This window comes from Morchella sextelata, assembly GCF_020137385.1.
Source record: "Morchella sextelata strain SCLS chromosome Unknown scls_1, whole genome shotgun sequence".
Taxonomy (NCBI): Eukaryota; Fungi; Ascomycota; class Pezizomycetes; order Pezizales; family Morchellaceae; genus Morchella; species Morchella sextelata.
In genome coordinates, this window is record NW_025408616.1 from 844,935 (window position 1) to 868,109 (window position 23,175).

The 23,175-nt window shown below is 46.5% G+C and overlaps 3 protein-coding genes across 3 annotated transcripts; 1 reads left to right on the forward strand and 2 right to left on the reverse strand.

The window, feature by feature from the left end:
- Positions 1-208: 208 nt before the first annotated feature.
- On the reverse strand, positions 209-553 carry H6S33_000210 (uncharacterized protein; the record flags this gene model as incomplete). Its single annotated transcript, XM_044831563.1, has 1 exon — positions 209-553. The coding sequence occupies one exon, from the start codon at positions 551-553 to the stop codon at positions 209-211; it is 345 nt and encodes a 114-aa protein (XP_044699769.1).
- An 8,893-nt stretch (positions 554-9,446) lies between these two features.
- Positions 9,447-10,556, forward strand: H6S33_000211 (uncharacterized protein; the record flags this gene model as incomplete). The annotated part of the gene is made up of 1 exon (XM_044831564.1): positions 9,447-10,556. The coding sequence occupies one exon, from the start codon at positions 9,447-9,449 to the stop codon at positions 10,554-10,556; it is 1,110 nt and encodes a 369-aa protein (XP_044699770.1).
- Positions 10,557-16,955: 6,399 nt separating this feature from the next.
- On the reverse strand, positions 16,956-18,082 carry H6S33_000212 (uncharacterized protein; the record flags this gene model as incomplete). The annotated part of the gene is made up of 2 exons (XM_044831565.1): positions 16,956-17,607; positions 17,679-18,082. 2 exons carry the CDS (start codon positions 18,080-18,082, stop codon positions 16,956-16,958), a joined length of 1,056 nt encoding a protein of 351 aa, XP_044699771.1.
- Between the last annotated feature and the right edge of the window lie 5,093 nt (positions 18,083-23,175).

Here is a 23,175-nt window from a genome sequence, read left to right on the forward strand (position 1 = left end):
AAACACGGCATTCACTGCTCTCAAAACCCTACGCCGCGGACCTTAACAAGAAAGTACATACTGCAGCCAAAAAACACTTACATACAATAAAGTTGAAAATTATGTAAAACAAAAAGTCTCTGAAGGGAAACTGGTGTCCGCCGATAATTACGACCTAATATTTAGCGAGAAGCAGTGAGTGGCAACAAAGTAAGGCTACTTAATAAGCTCAAAGAATATCTATCCCAAGCCAGATCAAGGTTGGCGCCTGGCACACGCGAAATGAAATCAACTTGCCGAAATGCGGGGTTGGACATTGCACGGAAGCGGGTATTGCCGACGCTTCCGTTTCTCTCTTTCTATCTTCAGTCTGCCAAAGTTTGAGAAGAATCTCCTCGGGAGTGGCAAGGTATTTGAACATGGGCGCAATCTGTTCAGCTTTCTTGACGGAACCACAGAAGAAGCGAGAATTCCTCCCGCACTCAGGCCCCAAATTGACAAGATCAAGGCCCGTTACTATTTTCTCTTCGGTGCGATAAAATCGATCTGCCACTGAAATCCGATCACGATTCATGGATATCAAACATCGCCATACAACAGGGGAAATGGGATGAACTAGATATAGCAGTACATACCTACCTTATTGGGCTCCCATTGTTCCCCGTGGAGTTGGCCCTAAAAATTCTCAAATTCCTTGCATTTACTTGGTCACTCGAGGCTGCGACCTCAGCCGTGTGCCGCCACAATCGCTGGAGGACAATAAAAACCGGGCCATCTATCATTGACATTCTGTAACGATCGTGAAAAAAGGTCCTTTGCTCCAATATATCACCGCCCAATGATATATCCTATTGACTTGACGGTTCACGGGATAAAATAAACACGCAAAGTGGCTATTTGATTTTTGTACTTCGTGTACATCTGTATATGTATATACGCAGTGAAGGAAAAAAAAAAGGTAAACACATAAGAACCGATTGTTTCAACAATCTCTGCTGCAAAGACGAGCCGGAGGATTCGTCAGCTGCGCCCATGTGGTAGGATAAATGTACAGTACCAAGTACACCACTACATGTAGTCACGCCACTGCAGTTGACCTCATGAGTTCAATGGCTCACTGTTGTTATCCGTTTTAACATGCGATTACTATGCTGCAAAATACCGGTAAACAGGCATCTGCAAGTTTGACAGTTCGCTTATTGCAGCCAGCCTTGATCTCTTAAGTACATGACTCGTTCCTAGAGAAAGAACCAGAAAATGCAGTTATTTAGGGCAAGGATAATTTGCATGGAGTGGCGGTGATCTCTCAAACAAATCATCACTAGTGGTAAACGAGCAGTATGGAAGGTAGACGATCGTGTTTCAAGCTACAATTGAATTATCGGGGGTTTTTATTGGTCGCCGATGATACGAATGACGTCTGCAGTTCCGGAAGCATTCGAGAATTACGCTCGTGTTAGGGCTAGGGTTTGTACTTGAAACCGATTTGGTCATCGAAGATACATGTAGGATCTCAAAGGTATGCTCCTTAGACGCAAAATCTATTACCCTTTATTCCTAATGGCTCTAAATATTATATGAACTTTCCCAACTAAAATCTAAAAATCGCTCAATTAGGAATTTTGCGATTTTTCATGATAATTTGATCATTTCCAGTCATGATCATCTTGCGGGAGATTGAATCAACACATCACCGGGGGTGAATACGATTTCCATCCGAAAAGCCGGAATCGAGCAAGACGTTGAAATAGAGTGTGGCTGTACCGACATTCCATGCTAGGGAGTAGGTATTCAAGTACCAAGAAAAAAAGAAATATACTGAGGTTGAGTCTTCCGATCGCAATGTGTTTTCTATGAAGTCACCTCAGTTATTTATTCTCGCCCTTCAAATCAACACGTGAGCATTAGAAGCCTATAGACAGGTAATAACGGTAAACCAAAGGAATCCTTTGCAGACCACGGGGTTCTACCTGGTAATCATTGGTAGGTTTTCTTGTAACATCACACATTCAATACCAGGGAACCAAGCAATCGTAAAACCAGCGGATCCAGGATATCGGAATATCCACCACTGTTGTGTCCCAGTTCACCATGACTGAAATTCGAAACTTATCAGTTTGTAATAGGTTATGTAGAGTATGTACCAGGAAGGTATTCGCTAGACACGTGGTTTCGACATACTGCTCTATTCATAGCGTTTCCGAACACGACCAATATTGCATGACATACAAAGAGGTGGATTTGGCGCTTTTTTTATGGCATGCAATAGCAGTCGTGTTCGGAAACGTCATGAAATTAGTAGTACATGATTTAAATGGAGGATACCACAAATCGTCAATACGGTCAATCATGTCGCACATAATTACCTCTTCTTTAGCGATCTTAACTTTCAATGGCTTACTATCAATGACCAACCAAATTACTGCGGAAGATTCACCACGTGATTGAGTCTCACAACCATCAGGGGGCGCCATGAGTTTTGCTGTGAGGCTACAGAACGTTGATCGTCGTTATCCCCGCGAAGCTTCTCCGTCAACACCACACCACTTACTTAAAATATGGGCTGCTCACTATCCACAAGATATTGTGATACCAAATGTCAGCTGCAGGCTGGTTCGCCCGGCATAACACTCTAAGTGATCGTCTCCACGCCTCGATTGGTTCGCTTGGAATCTGACTACGTATTAGGAAGTGGGTGCGCGTATTAGGTGTAGAAAAACGAAACATAATAATCAAGAATCTTAGCTCGAAGAGTTGAGTGCAGGACTTGTATTGACTGATGCTATTATGGCACTAAACAAAGAAAAAGAAAACTACAGTGCGTTCACAAAGTATTGGATTGGTACGTACAACGTCCACTTAGTTACTTCTCTTAGTTCTCTATCAATTATATTAATTAAACTGAGTATCTCTTCAAGCGGATAAGGCCCAGGGAGCCCCGGTCAATAGGTAGCCTCTCTCAGAACTCGTCTATACCTAATATTCAGCATATACTACCAGTCTTTTTTGAGTACTTCCTACATACTTCAAGTGCACAAGATTAAAATAAACGTGCTCGTGTTAATGATATCAGTATTTTTATTCTCGATGAGAGGGTCCGTGCCCCATATAAAAATGCACGACGTCCGTTTTGAAACATTTATGTGAGATTCACACCGTCGGCGACAATTCAATCTCAATCAATGCCCCGGCCAAGTCTAGTTCTGATCCGTTCGGACTTATCGGATATCCTCCCCATCTCCACGGTCATATTTTCGAAACCCCAAGCCGATTGATAAGTGGGACTAAAATCCGAAAGCCCGCGTATCTACATAAGCCACAGGAGTATTAAATTTCAGGATCTTAGGAATGTCTTTTTCATTTAATGGCTCGCCGGTGGTTGGATGAGATGTCCGGAGGCCGAAAGAAAGAAAAAAAGATATCAGGGCTCAGGATATCGTGCTCTTACGCGGCCCTTGATCAACACGGGAGACCGTCACTGCTCCCCAAAATTCAAGAATGGTGACAGTTTAATTAGTGCTTGGTGATATGCACAAAGCTCCTTGAGGTCAAGAAGCCGGAGTTGTTCTAACAAGCGGATCTTTCCCAGAAAGATGATCACCGCGATATTCCTCCAAGAGAGGTACTGCAAGGCGAAATAAGGCTGAATACATACTCTACTCATGTCAAGATCGGCGTTGTCAACATAAAGCACTGCACGTTTCGCCCACTCGACTTTATTTGAAGGGTGCTAGAGGTGATACTCGGGGCAGGCAATAAGAACCCGAAAATGCAAGCTGCAAGCAGGGGCTCAATTTGGTGTAGCTTTTCGCCAGCCGCGAATCAGAGGTCGTTACCATAAAAAGTCATTTTCAGGTTCTTCATGCCTGCCCCGAGTACCTACCTAGAGTACAGGTACCCTACATGCATGTATGTACCTCTTGCCATGTGGAGCTCTATTTTATTGATCTAAAGAGATGTATGCACAGCATAGGGTACAGTGCTGTACTCGGGTAGGTATGTGGTACATGGCACGCATAAGCATCAGCACTTTAAGTTAGGGTTAGGCTTTATGCATTGTTTAATTCATTACGTTTAATTTCTTATGTGATCAATCACATGGCATTAACTTCATGCTATTAAATGCAGCTAAGAGTTGAAAAAGAGAAAGGTTTCCAAGACCAGTTTTCCGGGGCATAAGATGGGCCACTATCCAAACCTCAAACTAGCCACAATACTTTACTCTAGGGCGTAACTCCAAACCTTTAGACCTTTTGGTACGGATCACCCCAACCCACGAGCCATCCCGGCAAATGCATGGTGGTGGTGAGTACAGATTAATCGCGGTTAATATTTTCCCCGCATATGCAGGAATAATGGATTTGTAGAGCAGAGCAAGTACTCAAAGGTAGCTTTTGCAAGTTCCCTTTGTTGAGGGCTTCGGTGTCTTACCCATAATCACCCTAGCCTTTGGAATATCTGAAACATTAAGGACCTCGAGAGGGGTGTCCCCATCATCTAGTAGAGTCTTCTAGAGCACCGCCTCCGGGCTCATAACTCCCCAGGTGAATATCGACGTAGGTACCACAATCTGCGGTACTACCTTGGGAGTCGAGATTTGGTTTTCCCCACAGAACACCAAACTACACCAAATCTACTACCGAGGGATTTCTTCAATTGGTCAATCCTCTGAACCAAGTCAGCCCTGGTCATTTCAAATTGTTTAGCTACTGTACTCGAGAGTAGATTATGTACTCTAGTAATACTGTATCACCCGCAGCTTGCCCCTCAAACTGATCCGTATTCGTGTACATACATAGAGTACACCCTTACCCTACATACAGCGTGTGGTAAAGTTATTGTAGAAGTATGGGAGGGGTCCTATTGGCCGATTCAGCCACTTAAACCCTGTTTTTAGATCCCTGTTTCTACAATAATTCTCCCTCTCGCTGTACACACGATGGATAATTCAAAGGTCTCGGAATCAGGTGTCCCCTGCAGTAGTAGGTCGAGTAGGTATGATCAGCGGAGTGAGTAAATATTTTTCTCGCCATCCTATCCTGCTAGCAGTCACTACGGCAACAGCTGCCACTCTCCAGCCGGGGTTTCAAAAAGGATGACAAGCGGGTTAAAGAGTGTTAACCACGGTACCTAGTTGGTTAAACTGGAATTGGTTAGTTTCTTCCCTCTTTTCGTTGCTTTTTCCGCTTTCCCGCTCCGGTATAGTGTTTACCATGGCTTTGGAGACGAACATGTTGTGAACGAACTTCGTCGCGCCGATCAGGATCTTATTGGCCTGCCCCTTCTGCATCTACGATCCTCTCCAGCCGTGATCACTGATCACAGGATTCAACAGTCGCATTGTCAACTCGAATACCCCCGTGGCCAGATACTGGCAGGAAGGGGTGAAAATAAGCCTTCCTGAGTTTCATCGACGAACGTGGTCCCATCTCGTATGATTCAACGCCAGATCACCACGTGCCTAATAGGGCCTTTTGCTCCGACGTGAAGAAGGTGAGAAAGAAAGAAAGCAATAAAACACTGAGCAGAAACATCGATCGCCGGCACCGTCGGCAGCTTTTCACTTTTCAAATCCTTTCTCGTGGGGCGGGCGCTGCGGCGGGTAGGCACTTCTTACCTTAGGTAGAGCACCCACGTATCATGTATCGGGGCTTGCAGTGGCAAAGCTCAGGTACCAAGCTGGTACTTAAGTTCTTACCTGGATCGAGAGGGTGCAGGGGGCGTTTCCGTTTTGTTTTTGTTTTTCCTGTGCTTCTATGTACCTCTTTGCTTTTTTTGTCTTTGTCTCTGTCTCTTTCTAAAACTGAACCACGATGGAGCTAAGCTAGCAGAGCTAGCTAGCTGACTCTGTCGATTCCTCAAAAAGGCCATTCTTTGCGTTGTTGCTGGTGAATGAGCTGTTCTTTTTTTTTCTTCACCTTCGTTCTGTAGATATTTTGGCCGAGTGATCAGCTGGGGGTTGTTGTTGCTACCTGCAAGTATGGTAGAGTAGAGTAGAACAAGATACAGAACACGACTACTTCATACCGGACGGGACACGGTGCTCCGGTATCTCTGCTAGGTTTTTTTATGAGGGGGTAGGTAGAGTACTCTACACCTGTTTTTTTTTTTTTGTTTTTTTTTTTGGTAATACCCATCTGAGAGAGATATCGGAATCTCCAAACGGACTGGAGAATGAATGAAACGTGGTGGAAGGGAAAAAAGAGATTGTCGTTTGATGGATCTGCAAGCAAGCTTAAGCTAAGCAACGGCGTGATTTCGGTCGGGCTCGCCACTCTCTCCTCCCTCCCCCACACATGGAGAGTCCAGAACCGCGCGGCCCACACGGTGATCAAAACGTCAAGATGGGGCGGATCGATGGGGATGGATGGGGAGGACTAGTTGATCCGGTTCGGCAGGCAGTCGAGTGGTTGCTGAGCTAGCTTGCTGGTGGTCTGCTTGCAAGTTGTGAAAGGCCGCCGGCGACGACAACGATACTGTTACGGCCCTAGAAAATCCTCGGATCCGTTTTATCTCTCTTGATTTTTCCCTCCTCCTCCGCTCCGTTCCGCTCTCTCTCACTTCTTAACGGGAAGGTCCGTGCCTAGGTTCGTTGATTAAGATAATAGAGCCATGTACTATACGCATATGACTTAGCCTGTGTGCACTGTTTTTTACTCCAAGGCATAATCTATGTGAGACACATACCATCCATAACTTACAGGTACCCTACATGGAACCTCAAAGCCCAGGTGCAGCCTTCTTCTTCTTCTCCACACCCCCCCCTCCAAATACCTATCATACAAACATCCCTGGAAGGTTTTCTCTAATTTCAATATGCAGAAGAGGCCCCTCAGAACGTGGCCCAGCTTCAAAAACGCAGGTTTCTCCAATCCCAGATAACTGTTGAGGGTTGAGCGGTTTCTTCTCTCACTCGTGGCTGGTGATAGATAATGATGATAATGATAATTAAAGCAATCCCAAACAACCTGAACTTCCCCTTCCCAAGCAGGGCAGCAAGAGGCAGGGAGGGCATGGCATGGCAGGGCGCATCCGTCCTTGGCATGCTTGATCGATTGCGAACGAACAACCCCAAATAAACGAGGCTTCGAATCAAACGGCCGCCCCGTTCGCTGATGATGCTCCACAGGGATTAAAAGGTCCTAGAGCAGCGTAACCGATTGATTCTCTTATCTAATAAACATGGCCACAACACAAGCCACACATCACAATGGCGTAGCCCTTTGCTTCTTTTGAATCTTTTCGTACTAGTGGGTGATCTCATCCTGACGTCGTTTCGTTCTTCTTTTGCGCAAGAAACGAATAATCAGATCCCTTCGACTTGACCACCACACAACGGTGTTCCAGTGAGCCCGGCTGACACGAGACACAAATAAAATCTGCCTTCAAAGAAAAAAATCTCCCGGGATACCGATTACACAGCGCCCTGGTTGAGTGGATGATGGCCCGCCATGGGGGGGTGAGGCATTCTTCTTTATTTGTAGCTGTATGTCGCAGCCTTCTTGATCCGCAGATTTAGAGTTTCACAGCAGCCCTGATTGGATGCAAACAATTACCTTGAACCTCGAGTTACAACTTACATGCTGGGGTGGGTACCTATTAAAGGTGTCTTTTCAACCGCATCAGACTTCCGCGTCAGCACGGTAGGGAAGAGCACACCCATTTTTCTTTTGTGTCCTTGACTTGATAGGATGTAAGTACCTACATGTGAGTACATACTCCAAGCACACCTACCTACACACCTTTCGGGGGGCACAGACCGGTATGTACGACGTTCCTGTGCACCGGAAGACCGTCTTTCAAAGAAAAGACAGTAGCAATAGCAATTGGAGATGTCCTCTTTTCGATGTTTTTTGTTTTTAACTTTATTTATTTTTTTTATTTTTTTGCGGGGTTTCTGTTGCTGTCCAGATCTTTCTCCCCCCATCCCCTACCTAGAAAAGGGAATCACCACCCCTGAACTGATCCAGAGGCAGTATCTCGATTCTCACGACCCGTACTACTGACGCGAATACCGCAAAATCTGGTCACGCCGGAACCCCTCGTCCTTTTCTCGATGGTGAAAAGACTCTACGTGTTGCCTTCTTGCCTACCTGTACTGCCTGCCAGTGCTTGCTGCTGCTCCTGCTCATGCTGCGGTTCAAGCTGTGTGTCTAGGGTGAGTGGGTGTGTGCGGCATCTGGGCTTCTGTATGGTGTGCTGGGTTCAAGACTGGGTTTGTGGAAAAGTATCTTGAAATTTTTTTTGTCTACGGTGACTTTCCGTAAAACGCCCCCTTTTAGCAGCAACGCCAATCGGGAGGCAACATCCGACCCCCCCTGTCAACACGGTTACCTTTGCTGCCCCTGATTGGCTTCCCCGCCATCTTCACGACAGGAGGCAAGAAGGGAACTGAGATGGATTGCGGAGGAAGAAGGGAGAGGGGTGGTGGTAGAGGTTAGAGCAGTTCGAGGTTAGAACGAAAGGGCACAGGACGGACAGAGCAGCGATAAATGGAGTAACACGATGTGTGAGTATATTTTTTTGCGGAGAAGCGGGTTATGTAAGTAGGGCACAGTAGTACTACTCTAGCTCGCTCTAGTGTGTTGTTAAAAACCGGGGGCACGACATGAGTGCTCAGGCCAAGTCGAGTTAACAAATGGGCGTAAAGCGGTTGCGGTAGAGTTAGTTAAGAAGAGCAACTACAAAGTGTAAAGAGTAAGGGGCCATAGCGCGTCTAGTGGATCCCAGAATTGCGGATGCAGACTTGGCATTTGCGTGTCGATGATATCAGCTGTAGGTTAGATGCGAACCTGTTCACATCACCAAGCTATGGTGGTGATACCAGCTTAGCTACCTACGTAGTGGGGCCACCAGCAGTGTCATGTACCTAGTCGATGGATGATACTCTAGAGCTTGAGCATGAGGTTGAACTGCTGTTGAGGTGAGGAAATGTAGGGGTTCACATGGTAGGGTAAAGGGATACAGGAAGCAGCCAGCACCAGAGGCTAGGTTATGCCTGCTTTATACTCTTCTGAGTTACGCTGTTACTTCCGCCTCCACACCTAGAGTCTTGACGTCTCCGTTTCTTTCCTTTCCCTATATAAGACAGGAGATTCTTCCCCATAGAGAATTTCCCGTCCTGTAGAATATAAACTCCATTAGGTGTTCCCACATCAACGTTTGTTTAAATTCAAAACCCAAACCCAATCTCAAGATTCTCAACACGGGCAGCACAACAACTCCCCCAAACTATATTCCGATTCCGGTCCTCAGGAAATCACTCGATATACCCCCTCCGCCAAATACAACATCATCATCTTGCATCCTTTTCCCAAACAAACTTCTCAAAGTTCATTATCCCTCGTCTCTTAAGGACAATATACTCAACAATCAGTAGCTCTGCAATCGTCATTTGAAACAAAAAAACCATATCCACAATGATGGAGACTGCCACTTTACCCATTCATTCAACCTCACCTTCAGCCATGTCGAACAAGGCCGGAAGCCGTGATCCTCGTACACCCCGGTTTCACGTGGATGCATTTCACTCACCATTCGAGCTTTCTTCCCACCACGGGCATCGCTCAAACGGATCAGCATCACCACGATCCTCCTCGTACACCGTGCAAGAGGAAACCGTAGTATCTTCAACAGCCATGCCCATTTCATTCAACGCATTGAGAGAGTCGGCACACACTCTCAACATGAGAATCGGCAGGGCATCTGCAGGTGGAGTTTCACCAGGACTTTCACCAGGGCAAACACCAAGTTCCCATTCATCAAGCATCTTCCGCACTTCTTCCGTTGCGTCGGACCGTCACCCCTCATTAACCATCCGCCGGGCTCCCAGTGGTGCCTCGTTGTCAAAGGAAATCGAGGGTCTCCATCTCGACGAGTACTCCCTTCCTAAGGAATTAGGCCGACGTCATCACCGCCGTAGAAGAACCGGTTCTCTGGATGATTCCCCTCCATTGCTTGAGGTCATGGCAGATGATATGATGTTTCCAGCTACCTTTGACGATATCCCACACTGTGATGAAGCTCACTGTGCCAACCACCATCATCGACAACGCTCCGGGTCCATTGTTTCAATCAAGTGTGATAAGAGCGACGATGACGACAGCGGATCAATCCACGGCATGGAAAACATCGAGGGGGAGATCGAAACGTTAATTCCCATGGCCCCCATGGCACCCTTAATGCTAGTGCCGCTTATCGACCGCACAGTTGAGATGGCGGAACTGATCGACCATCGTGCAAACAAGAGATGGGTCAACCAGGTCAAACATGCGCTCGGTGACGACAAATTCAAGAACCAGTGCCTTCCTCTTTGGACACAAACCAGCCGGAATAAGTTGCCGGATATTGCGTGGCTCAAGAGGTCAAAAGATCTGCTCATTACCAAATCCTGCGGTGGCAACAACGATACCAGGCTATGGAGCGAGTTCTGCGATATGGTTGGGTGGTCGGAGGAGAGTATTGAGCTGGAGGATAACCACATGAGGCGACCTCCATCAGTGAGTCCTAGACGCCATGGGTCGCAGGACGGAAGTACGAGCCCGCAAATGAACTGTATCGTTGAGGAGGAGGACTAGGAAGATCCTTTACTCTAAACCGTCTCTATTATTCTATTTTTATTTCTTCTACGCTAGTCGTTCTAGGAGATTTTACTGGACCAAATATTTTTCTTTCCTTAAGGGTGGTTCATTTTTCTTCTTTCAACCTCATCTCCACTGTACCAATACTTTCTTCTTTCTTATCTGGAGTTATTGTTTTTCTTTACTTTTTTGTCTACAAACCAACCCCTACGATATATGTATCTGGGACAATGGCTTAGCGGGGTGATGGTGCGGTTCTGATTAATTTCGATAGTCTTTTCTCTTTCGTTCCCCGTATATTTTCTTCTCACCAGGTTTGCCGGTGCCTTTCGCCAGGACTGAGTTCTTTGGCTTGTCATTATAAATTTTATTGATGTTCTCGGGCTACTTTTTCTGCTTCTTTTTACATTGTATCAGTAGTTATGTCAACCATGTGAATGAATTAATGAACAAACAAAACGAGAACCATGTCTTTCAAAGAAGGGAAAAAAATCCCGAGAGATCCTTCCCAGGGCGCTAACTAAAGCACCCCCCATAGAGACCAAAAGACCATGAAGATCAGTGCATTCAGTTATCTGTCATTTCCCCACCCTCCTACTCCATAAGCTGAATGATCACCCTCAACGTTACTGGCACTGCTCTACATGCACATGTTGAGAAGTAGATTTGCCATGCCTTACTTCTGTATGCAAGCATGCGGTGTGTGCGACGGTCGATCATGCAAGCAAGCATGCTCCACCATACCTAATTGTAACTTATCTGCACTCAGCCAGACAGAGCTAGGGAACAGGAGGAAACAAACTTTGTTTTAGAAACGAATTCATGTTTATGCAAATGCCCCTCCCTCCCTCAGTGTCTTTCTCCGGAAACCTTGGCAGGCAGACAGACCCAGCTATTACCGCTTTACTTGTGAGCTCGTTTTATGTTATTTTTACTTTTGTTGAAAAAATGGTTTGCCCGCGGAGGGAGATAGGCTGCACATGTGGAGATAAGTGAGAGAACAGAGATGATATCGAATTCTTGGCCTCCCCGAGCTCGGGCCGGAAGAATTATACATATGCCCGGCCTCCGCCGCTGTTGCTGGCTACCCTCCGGCATCTCTCTATATGTACTTATGTACCTTCACCCAACAATACAGCTTTGTGACGGGGATTCCGTAACTCAAAGTTAAAGTTATGTACCATGACTGGAGCCGGACTCCAATTTCCGCCCCAGTACATGGAACGATAAGGGCGAGCTAGGCAAGTAAAACGGCCTTTCCTCAAGATCGCTTCATGAAATGATCTAACATGGTTCTTGTGGTCTGGGGCTTTTTTTTTTCCATGGGTAGGTAGAGATGGTGGTGGTCGTAGTGGTGGAGGCGGAGGGCTAAACACACCATCCATCCATCCCTCAGGCTGAAGGTGCGGTGCTGCAGGTTCCTGGTCGTGTCATTAGATACCGGCTTGTACGGCGGGAATGGGTGGTGGATCGTTTCTATTTCTGGGGCGGATGCTGCAGCCTGGGCATGGCATGGGAGTCATGCCAAGGGTCGGGTTTAATTGTTCTCTTCTGTCATATAAGTGAATACGCGCATTCTAGCTAGCTAGCATGTAATTAGGTAGCTAGCTGTGCAAAGATTAGATTCTGGTAATGATACCGACGGGTTGCAGTTTAGTTGCGGGTTGCATATTGGTTGGCCATTCTATGTCCAGATATCTGGATAGCTCGTTTAGCTCTATGGTCCGAATATTAATGTATATACCGGTAGGTATATATTCCGCCTTGTGTGGATTTGAATACGGACTAAATTGCCGGGGGCAGTCAAAACACTGCCATTTAGCCATCATGTCTCAGAGATGTGCAAATGATATTTTGGAAACATCAGCTTCGGCATATTAGTATCAGTAGGGATACTTATTTATGAGAGAGAGATGGTTCATGTGGCATACTTTATGCTACATAATCGATGACTGCTTCGTAAGTTAGCTGTGTATCAATATCTGAATATAGTGCTGACCAAATTGATACAAGCTTTTTTTGATGCCTGAGTTACAGGCCAGGTGCCTTATGTGATTAGAATGTATCTATAAGGAATCTGACTGGGGGAAATAAGAAAGCTTACTATCGGTACCGTCTTGTCGAAACACCTAAGTTGGTTGCGTCACAAGGTATCACTCTTCGGTGCTGGGAGTCGGCACACCCCCCCCCGGGCCTATGATTGATTGATTGATAATTCATTAATTGTATCTCCGGGCCTATGAAAAATATCATGGAAACTCCTTCCAACAATTCAGGTCCTCCGTTCTCCACAGCAACTTAAAACTTCCCTCTGATTTTCGTTAACCCTAACACCTTCATCAAACCTCTTACCTTCTCAAAAAGCAGGAGAGGGACACTCTTTTTAGTCTTCACAATAGAAGGCAGATGATTGGAACACATACATACAGTCTATGCCATGGCCACTTGTTATAATATGCTCCCATAAATCTCTGAGATAGGTATTTTGCAGCGAAAAGCTCATAGACATTCCTTCGTGCATTCGAATATTTTTTCCATAATCTGATACCACTATTCGATCCATCCGGTGATGCTATCTGAGTCCAGGCTTGTTTGTAATCAAAGAGAGGAGACTGTATGCGGGGTGCTCAAGCTTTTTTGTGATTTGCCTATTAGCCTTTGCCAGCAGCTGGGGCTTGGCTAATGGATTGTGAATCCGACCTGAGTGCAATATATTATTCTTATTGGAAAGTGTGAGTTGAATTTATTCTCCTTATCTTCGTAGTTCTGGGACTACAAGTAGATCTCTCTCATATCTTCGCAGACTGCAATTCATCAGTTTGAAATTTCCATGTACTAGCTGACATCGCTCACAAGCTGCTTACCTACCACACTACTCATCCTCCACAATTGCACAGTTGCATCTCTAGATGATTTCTATCACCTTGAATCCTTGCAGAGCAGGACTACTACTATTCGACCAGCGAGAAAGATGTTCAAATGGATTGATGGGAAGAAAGATGCAGCAGAAACAAACCTTGGAAAGAAAGAAGGAAAGATGGATGGAAAGTCGGACACAAAACTCAGTACAGTGGAGAGGTGGCTCTATATCAGCCACAAATGTTTAAAAGTACGCGCGTTGGCCTCTTAATGTTCATTTGGGTTCTGATAGAAGAGCAGAGAACAGTTGGTCCTGTCACGTGTAGCCGTGACCCTATCTGCCTTGACAGGAATACCCTGTGGTACTAGTTTATCGTCTCTACTTCTTCGTGGTCAATAAAGCCGTCGGACAGCCCCACCCCATCTACCCCTTTACCCCCACACTAATACATACATATATGCACACCCGTCTCAGTTTACATCAAGAGAGACATCAGGCTCTATTGAAGAATATCAGTAAAGTCATCTGGAGGGAAGCACAGAATCGGACTTACAAGCTAGGCCGCCACCGCACAAAAGATACAGGTCCAGCCCCAGCCCCAGCACATCACAAGTCGTAGAAGATGGACCGCAGAACCATCAGGGTATAAGCACCCTATTCTATCAGGCATTTGATATCGACAACCCGCTACTATGCGACCTTTAAGATCGATATGGAGACAAAGGTCAGACCCACGCGAGTCCCCGCGCAGATAGAGGCGGTGAAGTGGGACTTCAGTGCACTCCCTGGAAAGATTGGAAGCGGCAACGTTATCTATTGGTTAAAATGATACAGCAAACAAAATATCCATGAGAGAAATATTTCAAGCACCCTACAGAAAGAATCAAATCAACACAAGATCGTGGAAATGGAAACCAAGGGAGATTTGGATTATTTTTGCCCCGGTTCGAATGGGGTGTCTACTTTCCTCCCATTTCCTAATGTCGTTGGCTCTAGTCCAACTGTTAACGCAGTCTAAGCAATTTTCTAGGCTAGACTAGTCCAATAATTAATTGACTAAATATCGCATGATTGATTCTAGCTATTCTAGCGATGAATAGATCAAATTGCATAGCGTCACTTCAAGTTTCTAGGATTCGTTTTTGGATACAATCATGGCCCATGCTTTGGACACCCCGTTATACTACGCTGCTGATGATCACGCAATAATACCAATACCAATTATAGTCCTCGAGAGTAGCCGTTAGTCATGCCCTCAAGTGAGGAAGTTTGGTGGGGAAGGCCTCTAGTTGCGATTAATCTACTGCATAAACGGTTATCAAGTCTTGGGCTTTGCCAGTTTCCTAAGCTTGAGCTGGGTTCATTGATCATGGATAGATGAGCGATACATAAAAAAGCTCAAGCCACGAATCCACTTGTCAATTCATAGATGTACCGATCCACTCATGAATACTCGTGGACATGCCATATTCATTATTCAATCCAAAGATGTTTAAGAGAACGGGAAATTCGGGGTTTATTGACATTCATGAAAAATCACTCGGCCTCGCCGATATCACTCCCCTCCTCCGGAGTGGCTCGCTTTCTCGGTAATTGATAAAGGTACTTAGATCTAAATAGATGAAGTAAAAAGCAGCTATATAGAGGGAGTGGTGCCAAGTAAACGAGGGCGCCTGCTCGGTATCCCAGGCGCATTTTCGATATAAGGGGAATCCAAGAAGCTGAATTACCGAATAAGCGAGCTCAGACGGAGAAAAGGAACAGGAGGAATTGCACGGGGCCGTCAACAATATATCCGTGCTCACTGGAGAGAACACCGAACTCTTACTAGTCGGTCTCTACACCGCGGCACTGGGGGCGTTTGGTCGGACTTGTGACCTCCGCAGCGGAGATTCCTGCCCGTCGCGGATGCGAACAACGCGCTTATAATTACGCTTGGCAGCATTTTCCGCGGCCAAATTAGCGGAGAGTCCGGGTAATGTTATTTTTTCTAGCAAAAAGCCATGCTCATGTCAGATTGGTGTGATCAACCGAGATGTGTCAGATCCAGAGCGCTCGGACGCGGCGTTGAGGTTCTAGAAACCAACTTGATGTTGGACTTTTGCCGCGTTTGAGTTGGCTTCTAGAATGGGGATAGCAATTAAGCTTTGATGCTCACCGTTAGTTTCTTTCGGCCGGAGGAGGTTTACAGGCGGGCTGCCGGTGACGTGGGAAAAACAAGGAAACAAGGCATTTTCTGTTGAAATAACTAAGTATTGTTTCCTAATATAGAGGTACCAACTCCCTAGATAAGGGGTAGCCCATGGGAAAGGCTAGAGTACCTTTGCGGATCTTTCGGGAGACTGACAAATACCCAGGGATTAGGTCTAGCCACTAGCTAGTAGCCTCATGAAACGTTTTCTAGCGAGGAAGTCCTAGCTCCAGGCGAGTGATAGATTATGATTCCTCTCCAACCTCTCTCCTTACCTAGCTAGGTATCAATAATATTATGTAAGTTGACTCCCTCCGAGCCCATGGCCTGCTTTGCCTGCCAATAAGCGCGCAGTGGGGGTTCGAGGGCCGGTGAAGAAGATGTGAGGGAGTGAGTGGGGGAGGCACAGAATCAACAAGTCATTTCCGCATTGAGAACAATACCATCCGTCTCGGATGGCTGCGTAAGCCGACGGCACGAGTGAGATTATGTGAAAGAAACCCTCTCCCACCGCGTATAATATATGGCGACATCGTGTCACATCTATCCATACCAAAAAAACGATCCCCTCCCTTCCCCCTTTGCTGGGCCTAAGGACGCAAGGGTCCTAACCTTAATCCCCCCCCCCCCACTCAGGTAATTATATAAATATAATATAAACGAGCCTATTCATTGCTAATATAACAGGCAATAGACAAGGCAAGGGCAAGGTAACAAAAGCGTCCAGACCGGCCGCCTACGGCAGTTAGCTAGAGAAAGATCGAGATCATTAGCTTGGATGTACATACTTAGTAGCTCGGTGGGGTTGTCTATTCGAGTAGTTTCGAGCTTGACTACTCAAGAGCCAGTACGTTATCACTGAGACAAAGGGGGCCTAGAACTCGAGAACAAGGCTTGGCTTGGCCCGCCAGCAAACAAAACAGAGTAGAAGAATTGTTTATTTGTGGGCGCATCTAGGCCTTGCTGAATCCCAAGGTGGATACTAGCGCGCGGGTGGGGCTTCTCAACGTCCGGTGCACGTGGAGGGAGTGGAGTACGTGCAGTATTTATTTGCACTTTGGGCTTGGTCTGGCTAGTTGTTCGAAAAAACGAAATATTGCTTGTTACGATGAAAAGATGGCACCAAGTGATTGGTCATGACTTTGAATCCCATGTTCAGGGTCTAACTGAGATAATAGTAAAGATATGGTATAGTTCTGTTCAACATAGGAAATCCTAATGACCTAATTACGCCAGGTAAAGTACTTTCCCACATGAGGGGAAGGGGGGATAAGTATATACAGTAGAAATTATGAAAAATGCATCACAAAAGAAAAAGAACGCCGTAGAGGCACAATGCAAGCGGTCATGACATCTCCTCGTCCTCATCTTCCTCCTTTACCTCCTCGCCCATCCCATACACTGCCTCTCCAACCCTCAAATCCCACGCAGCGTCCGCACCACCCATATCCTCCAGCATGCTCTTCAGCAAATCCGTAACCTGCGCCCCACATTGTCCCTTCTGTTCCGCGGTCATGAAAAACCTCGATATCTCGGACGGCCTTGGCACCTCATCCCTACACCTCTCCCACATCGCATTCCAGCCCTTCAATAGCCCGCGCCTCGTGTCCGCCTCGCAGCCAACTGCGTCCTCGCACAGGCTGGAGTGTGGGTATGCTAACGTTCCAAATAGGCTCTCACCAGATCGCAGCGCCTCTACGCGTTCCACGTAGGCGCTCCAGCAGTTTGCGAAGGCATGGCGGACGGCGGGCGGGAGGAGGCGCTCATATTCGGGGTTTGACTGGTAGCGGGGGAGGTCATGGAGGATTGTTGTGAGGGCTTCGGAGTGGAGGGAGCGGGTTGCGGGGGTTGTTGGAGTGGTAAGTGCCTGCAGAGGGTGGAAAAGGGAGAGGGTGTGTAGATATGACTTGCAATGCGCAAGCAGGGAGGGAATGGTGTAGGTTGTGCTTAGATGGAGGAAGGTGGGGAGGTTTCTAGGAGTGAGACGGGGGAGGTTTCTATATATTTTTTTAGTATATGAATTTATATAAATAAAGCAAACATCAGATATTTAGATATAGGAACTTACCCGCACGAATAAACACAGTAAAACAGTAGCTCTACCGTCTTGACTCTATCATCAAGTGAAACCAGATACAGAATATCCTGCACCGGTTTCGATTTTGATTTCTGGCCCGGCTCACAGCCTTTCTTTGCTGTCCCAAGGTACTTCCACAAAGTCGATAATCGCCCTTTAGAGAGTGCCTTCTGCATTACAGCACTGTACTGCGACAGTAGGTGAGAGTGTACGCGGTAGGATCTGTCGCGGCAGCTTATTATTGTGTCGCCGTCCGAGAAGTAGAATACCCGCGATGGGTGCATTGGTATCGATTTTGAGGAATTTCGCATCTTTCTTTTCTTCTCGGTTTGGGTCTGAGTTGCTGTTGTGGTTGTTATGGTAGTTGTATATGTTGTTGTAATGGTAGCGGCCATTTTAGTTGATTATGTATTCGGATATGTAGCTCGGTAGATATCTCTTTCTGACCGAAGGGTTTGTGGATGTTTTGATTGCTTGTTAAGAGATAGAAAGAGGTAGACTAATAAATGCTAGTAAATTTGGATGACCGAGACTAGTGGTAGGTGATAGGGTTTAATAAAGAGATATCGATGGATAGTGTTTAACTTTAGGTGGTATAAAGAGATGGTAGTAAGCTTAAGTACTTATTTAGGGAGCGACTTTGACAACAACAATAGTAGCAGAAGAGAAATGCGAATGTAAGGAATGAGCAAACACTCTACCGGGTACCACTGCAAAGTTTATAAGCATCCTCCCTGTGAGAGTGGGGGGGAGGGGGCAGTGAGGGGCTAAGGTCTCGAATACCTGGTTTCTTTGTAAAAGTGAACGGAAAAGCAAAAAAAAAATAAAAAAATAAAAAATATAGTTAGATGTAACAGCGTCACAATGCGCATTAGGATAAAAAGTAGACATATGCAAACCACCTAGGTATGTGGTATGTGGCGTCAACTGAGATACGGATGCTACAGAGATGATCCAGAGCAAACTTACGGCGATGAGAGCCGAGAGGAAAGGGCGCTCGGGCCAGGGGGAAGACTGGGTAATTCACCCTTCATCTCAGCTTTGTATGTAGCTCCCAAAATAGGAAACCGACCTGTATCAGGTCGAGTTCGATCCAAAGATTTACTAGAGGTGACGTTGAGCAGTTGCGTGTAAGCCTGACAGGGGCAAAGATTAGAACTTTCCAGCCTCCAGGATACTGGTAAAAGGAAATGTTTTACAATCTGAACCACTGGACCTCTCTGTCTTGGAAGTGCTAGGTAGGTTGAACGCAACGACCGCTGCAACGCTTCAAAAATTTCAGAGAGGGGCCCAGGGGTCCAGGCCAAGGGTCGAGAAGCAGAAAGCCTAGCTCTGGTGGTCCGTGGGGAAAGGGTTTGCATTGACGTGGGAAAAACCGGAGGGGAAAAATAAACGAGAGTCTGGAAGCGAACTTCAGCAGAATCTGGCGAGTATTGAAATTTTCATTTCTGATGGTATTTTCTTTTGGGCCTCGCATTACTAGAGTAACTATTGGTTTTGTGACATCTGTATGGACAGGTTCAAATAATACTCTACATACCCAGCTAGGTAACTAGATCAGTTGGCGGAGAAATGATTTGAAAACGGCGATATCCAGGAATCCAGCCCCTCGTGGGCGGTGATGGGTAGGGCTCTAGATCGGTCCGAAGAGGAGGACTTTTTTCTTTCTTTGAGCCTTGTTACACATACCGCACTATCCACTGTCAAGCCGCATCGTGAGACAAACCTCCCCGCAAGAGTCGCATACACCGTATTCCGGGGGAGGGGTTTAAAAGCCTGGGCCCGAGTCTGGAGCGCGATCCCCAGCCAGTCCGAGTTCCATGTAGCCTTCTCTTCAACGGTATTACACTCTGCTATCGCGATAAACGCCATTGATCTGGGTTAAGCGATCCACGAAATGCGATGGGACTTTATTTTTTTCCTCCATGCCTCTCCATTGCTTTTTATTCCACACGAGGATCTCGGGCCGTCAAGAGCGCCCCTCGCCCCCTCTTCCTCCCTTTGTTGGGAGAGGCCACCAGCCACGTTTCGTTACCAGTGGAACGGGTATGCCTTTCTCTTGGCTGGCCGTGCTGCTTTGGGTAGAGTATTTGAGTAAAGCAGGTAAGGGCGTGAATTTACTGGCTTTCATCATTGGATGAGCGATAATAATTTGTTGCTGTTGTGTTGAGGTGGATAAGTATGGCGAGGCTACAAATAACCATTACAAACAAAGCGCTTCGCTCTGTACCTATCATGAAACGACGTCGAGGGGCAGAGATGAGGCCACGTTACTGCTCGAGTCAAGATCTTCTTGCTCGAGTCACTAGTTATGTAGGTAAGTATGTACGTGGTACAAATTCAGCTGAGCCAAGCTGTTGAAAGCCAGTCCGTAGCCAAATAATTGAAGGTGACAATAGTAACGTAATGTTGGTTAGAGTGTGTGCGTCGACAACGAGTGAGGTTGAGTTTTTCTCCCCCACGCCCATTATGATAACCACAACCAGATACATCCTACCTCATGTGTCAGTCAGTCACCACCGATCCAAGCAAACTTTGGATCGTGGCTTTCTCGCAGAACACTAAGAAAACGTCATTCCAGCCAATTAAGGTTATAGACCTAGACCGTGCATCGAGGGACAGGCCTAGGCTCTTTATCACCATGTCATCCTTGATTACTGTGCTGTCTTGGAGAATCTGATAACCACTTTTTACATTTCTATCGTCTATCGGGGCCAATCGCTTCTCTGACCGACATTGAAATTTGGTATGTAGGTACATGTAGGTATGTATTTACGTATCAATAACGTCGAGGACGCTCTATCTTGTCTGATCTCTTCCTTCATTCCTCAATGCCTGTCTGCCTTGGTATGATATTAATACAACATTTGCCTTAATCTGGCTGTATACTAATGACAATCCAGCCTAGGGAGTTCTCACAAGTAACTACAACGTATCGATTTATCTTGCCCGGAAAGTTCGAGACGACGATATTCATAATATTAGCGATTAATTTCTACATTTCAACGGCTCTGTACAAATATAAGTAACCAACCATGATCATCGGACAACCACCACTCCTTAATTTTCCTCGATAAGTGTTCGGCGCAAAGACCCCCTCCTCTTCCCGGGGAGGTAGAGCAAGAGCTGTTCCCTCTTTAGAATACCTATCCTCTACATACTTCTCGACCCGAGGGAAGAAGAAAATAAAATACAACTCCTCGATCCTTAACTTCCCTTATTAAACAAACAAGCAACACCGGGAAGGGGCCGGGACCATGTACCATCACAACTTGACTTGCAAGAGAATGGAAGTAACTATCCTTTCTTGTCTTGCTCTGCCCTATGCAACTGCCGGCAGCACCTGTCTAAAGTTGCTAGTATCACTCCCGGAACTGCTGCGTTCACGCGTAAATTTTCTCCTGGAAGTCTTCACCGGTCCTCAGGAGGAATATTGGGAGGGGAAAGGGGGACCACAACGAATCACCAGATATCACGCACAAACCTCATGACCCAAAAAGTGCATGGTCACCTGTTAACAACCTAAGAGCCTCCCTCATATCTTGTCCTTCCCACTACCATTTTGTTCAAAGTCTTCGAAGTCACGTTTCATGCTCTACACAGATAATAAATAGCAACCATATCCCCCCCCCCCCCCTTTAGAGCACACTCTAGCTTGCCGGAAAATCACGAGCTAGAGTTTCTGTTCCAAATGCGTATCTATGCAGCGCAGTACAAAGTAAGGCATCGAGTCACAATAGTCTCCTCTTCGGCGAGAGCTTGAGAACGAACCAGATGCTGAGGATATCTAGCTGAAAAGGAACAACAACAACCGGGAGTGTCCCTGTGTAGCCATAAATAAACAAGAATTGGACCCCTCGCTTAATCCGCAGATCTCGGATGGCGTGTTGATAGGGGACGGGCGGACCCTGCAGTACAATAACCAGCTAGGGGACGTTATTTGCCTACCTACTCCACCTCTATGAAAACTAGATGTACCTAGGCATCTATAGTGTACATATTTCTGCATGAGCCGCTGAGTGCAAGGTGCCGAGGATATCGGGTATCTCAGCGGTCATGTATGCATTTGTGTACCATTATGTAGAACGTACCTCCATTGTATTGTACGTACTTGCACATGGACTAAGGGTAATTTCGGTCTGACAAACCGGGCGGAGCGTTCGTGGGAGAAGGGATGTTCTCCCCGGAGTACGCGAATTTATCGGTAATTCGGTATGTCTGCTGGCGCCTCATCTGCAGCACACCGGGAATGCCGAAACCTAGCATCCTAGCAACGGGCGATATCGAGTGACAAACTATGATTCAACATGTGTTTTTCTTTCTCCACCTTGAAATCAACAAACTTCTCAAAGCCTTTGTGGAAGGATTGATTGTACACCCCACTTTCGCAAAGTACCTCGGTTTTTTATTCCAACAGACAACGTGTAGCATTGGCTGTTTTACTTTGATACTCGATATATGTTGCGAGTGAGAAGACATGTTCGAAAATCAGCAGTTACCAACGGCCTCCAAATATGGTCCCGATAGATTAATAGCTCGAGCTGTATCTATAGATCACTTGCAAAGCTAAATCGATCGTTCCAGACCCGCCCTTGTCCAGGAATCTAGGCCTCTTTCATCGCCATGGATTCGGGCCGTTTGGCAACCGTGGGGCCGGAAAAGCGGGATTGAGAAGAGAGAGGGTTGGGGAGTGTACTGCAAGGGTGTGAAGGATCCCAATGATCTGCATTGCTGCCGACATCATCATGCCTGTTTATCCACATGGTGTCTCTCGCCGTTCTTTGTTGTCTTAGGGGACGAGTAGTAAGGTTGCCATGTGGGATATAGAGTAGATGAGTGGAAGATAGAGTTATGACCTTGGGCTTGACACTTGGATGAATTCGACATCGAGAACAAGAACGTGTGAAGACCGTTGCCAAGCCGGGATAGCTACATCGGGCCCGCTTATTGTTTTTTGTGGGGGATTGGTCGTCGGTATGATGGCCAACAGTGCTAGTAGTGACTGGAGTACTAGTCGCGAAAAAATATGAGTGATAGGAATTCGTGAGTTGATTTAGCTCGTTTATTAGCTGCCATGGCCTGGGGCGAGAAGAGATATGCAGTCGTTATATCTGAAAAGATTTTGGTTCGGTATGGCACTTAAAGGGGAGGGGGGTGAGGAGAGAGAAAGGGGGACGAACGAAACCCCAAACATCCTGTGATATCTCCTATTTGGGTTTCACGAGGCCTCTTGAGCTTCAACCATTCGTGAATGAGTGAGTGAACAAAACGATTGCAGTAATATCCGACCAGACCCGCGGTCGTCCGCTTTGCGCTGCCTTTGTCCAATCCCACACTTACTTGCTTTGCCTCGCCCGTCCATCCCATTTGCCTGCCACGTCCGCGCTCCCGTCACAGCTACATGTATGTGGGATGATAACTGCCGTGACCATATTCCTGCTCCACCTCTCTCTCCATCGTCTTCCTCCTCGGGTGGTTTCCTTGCACC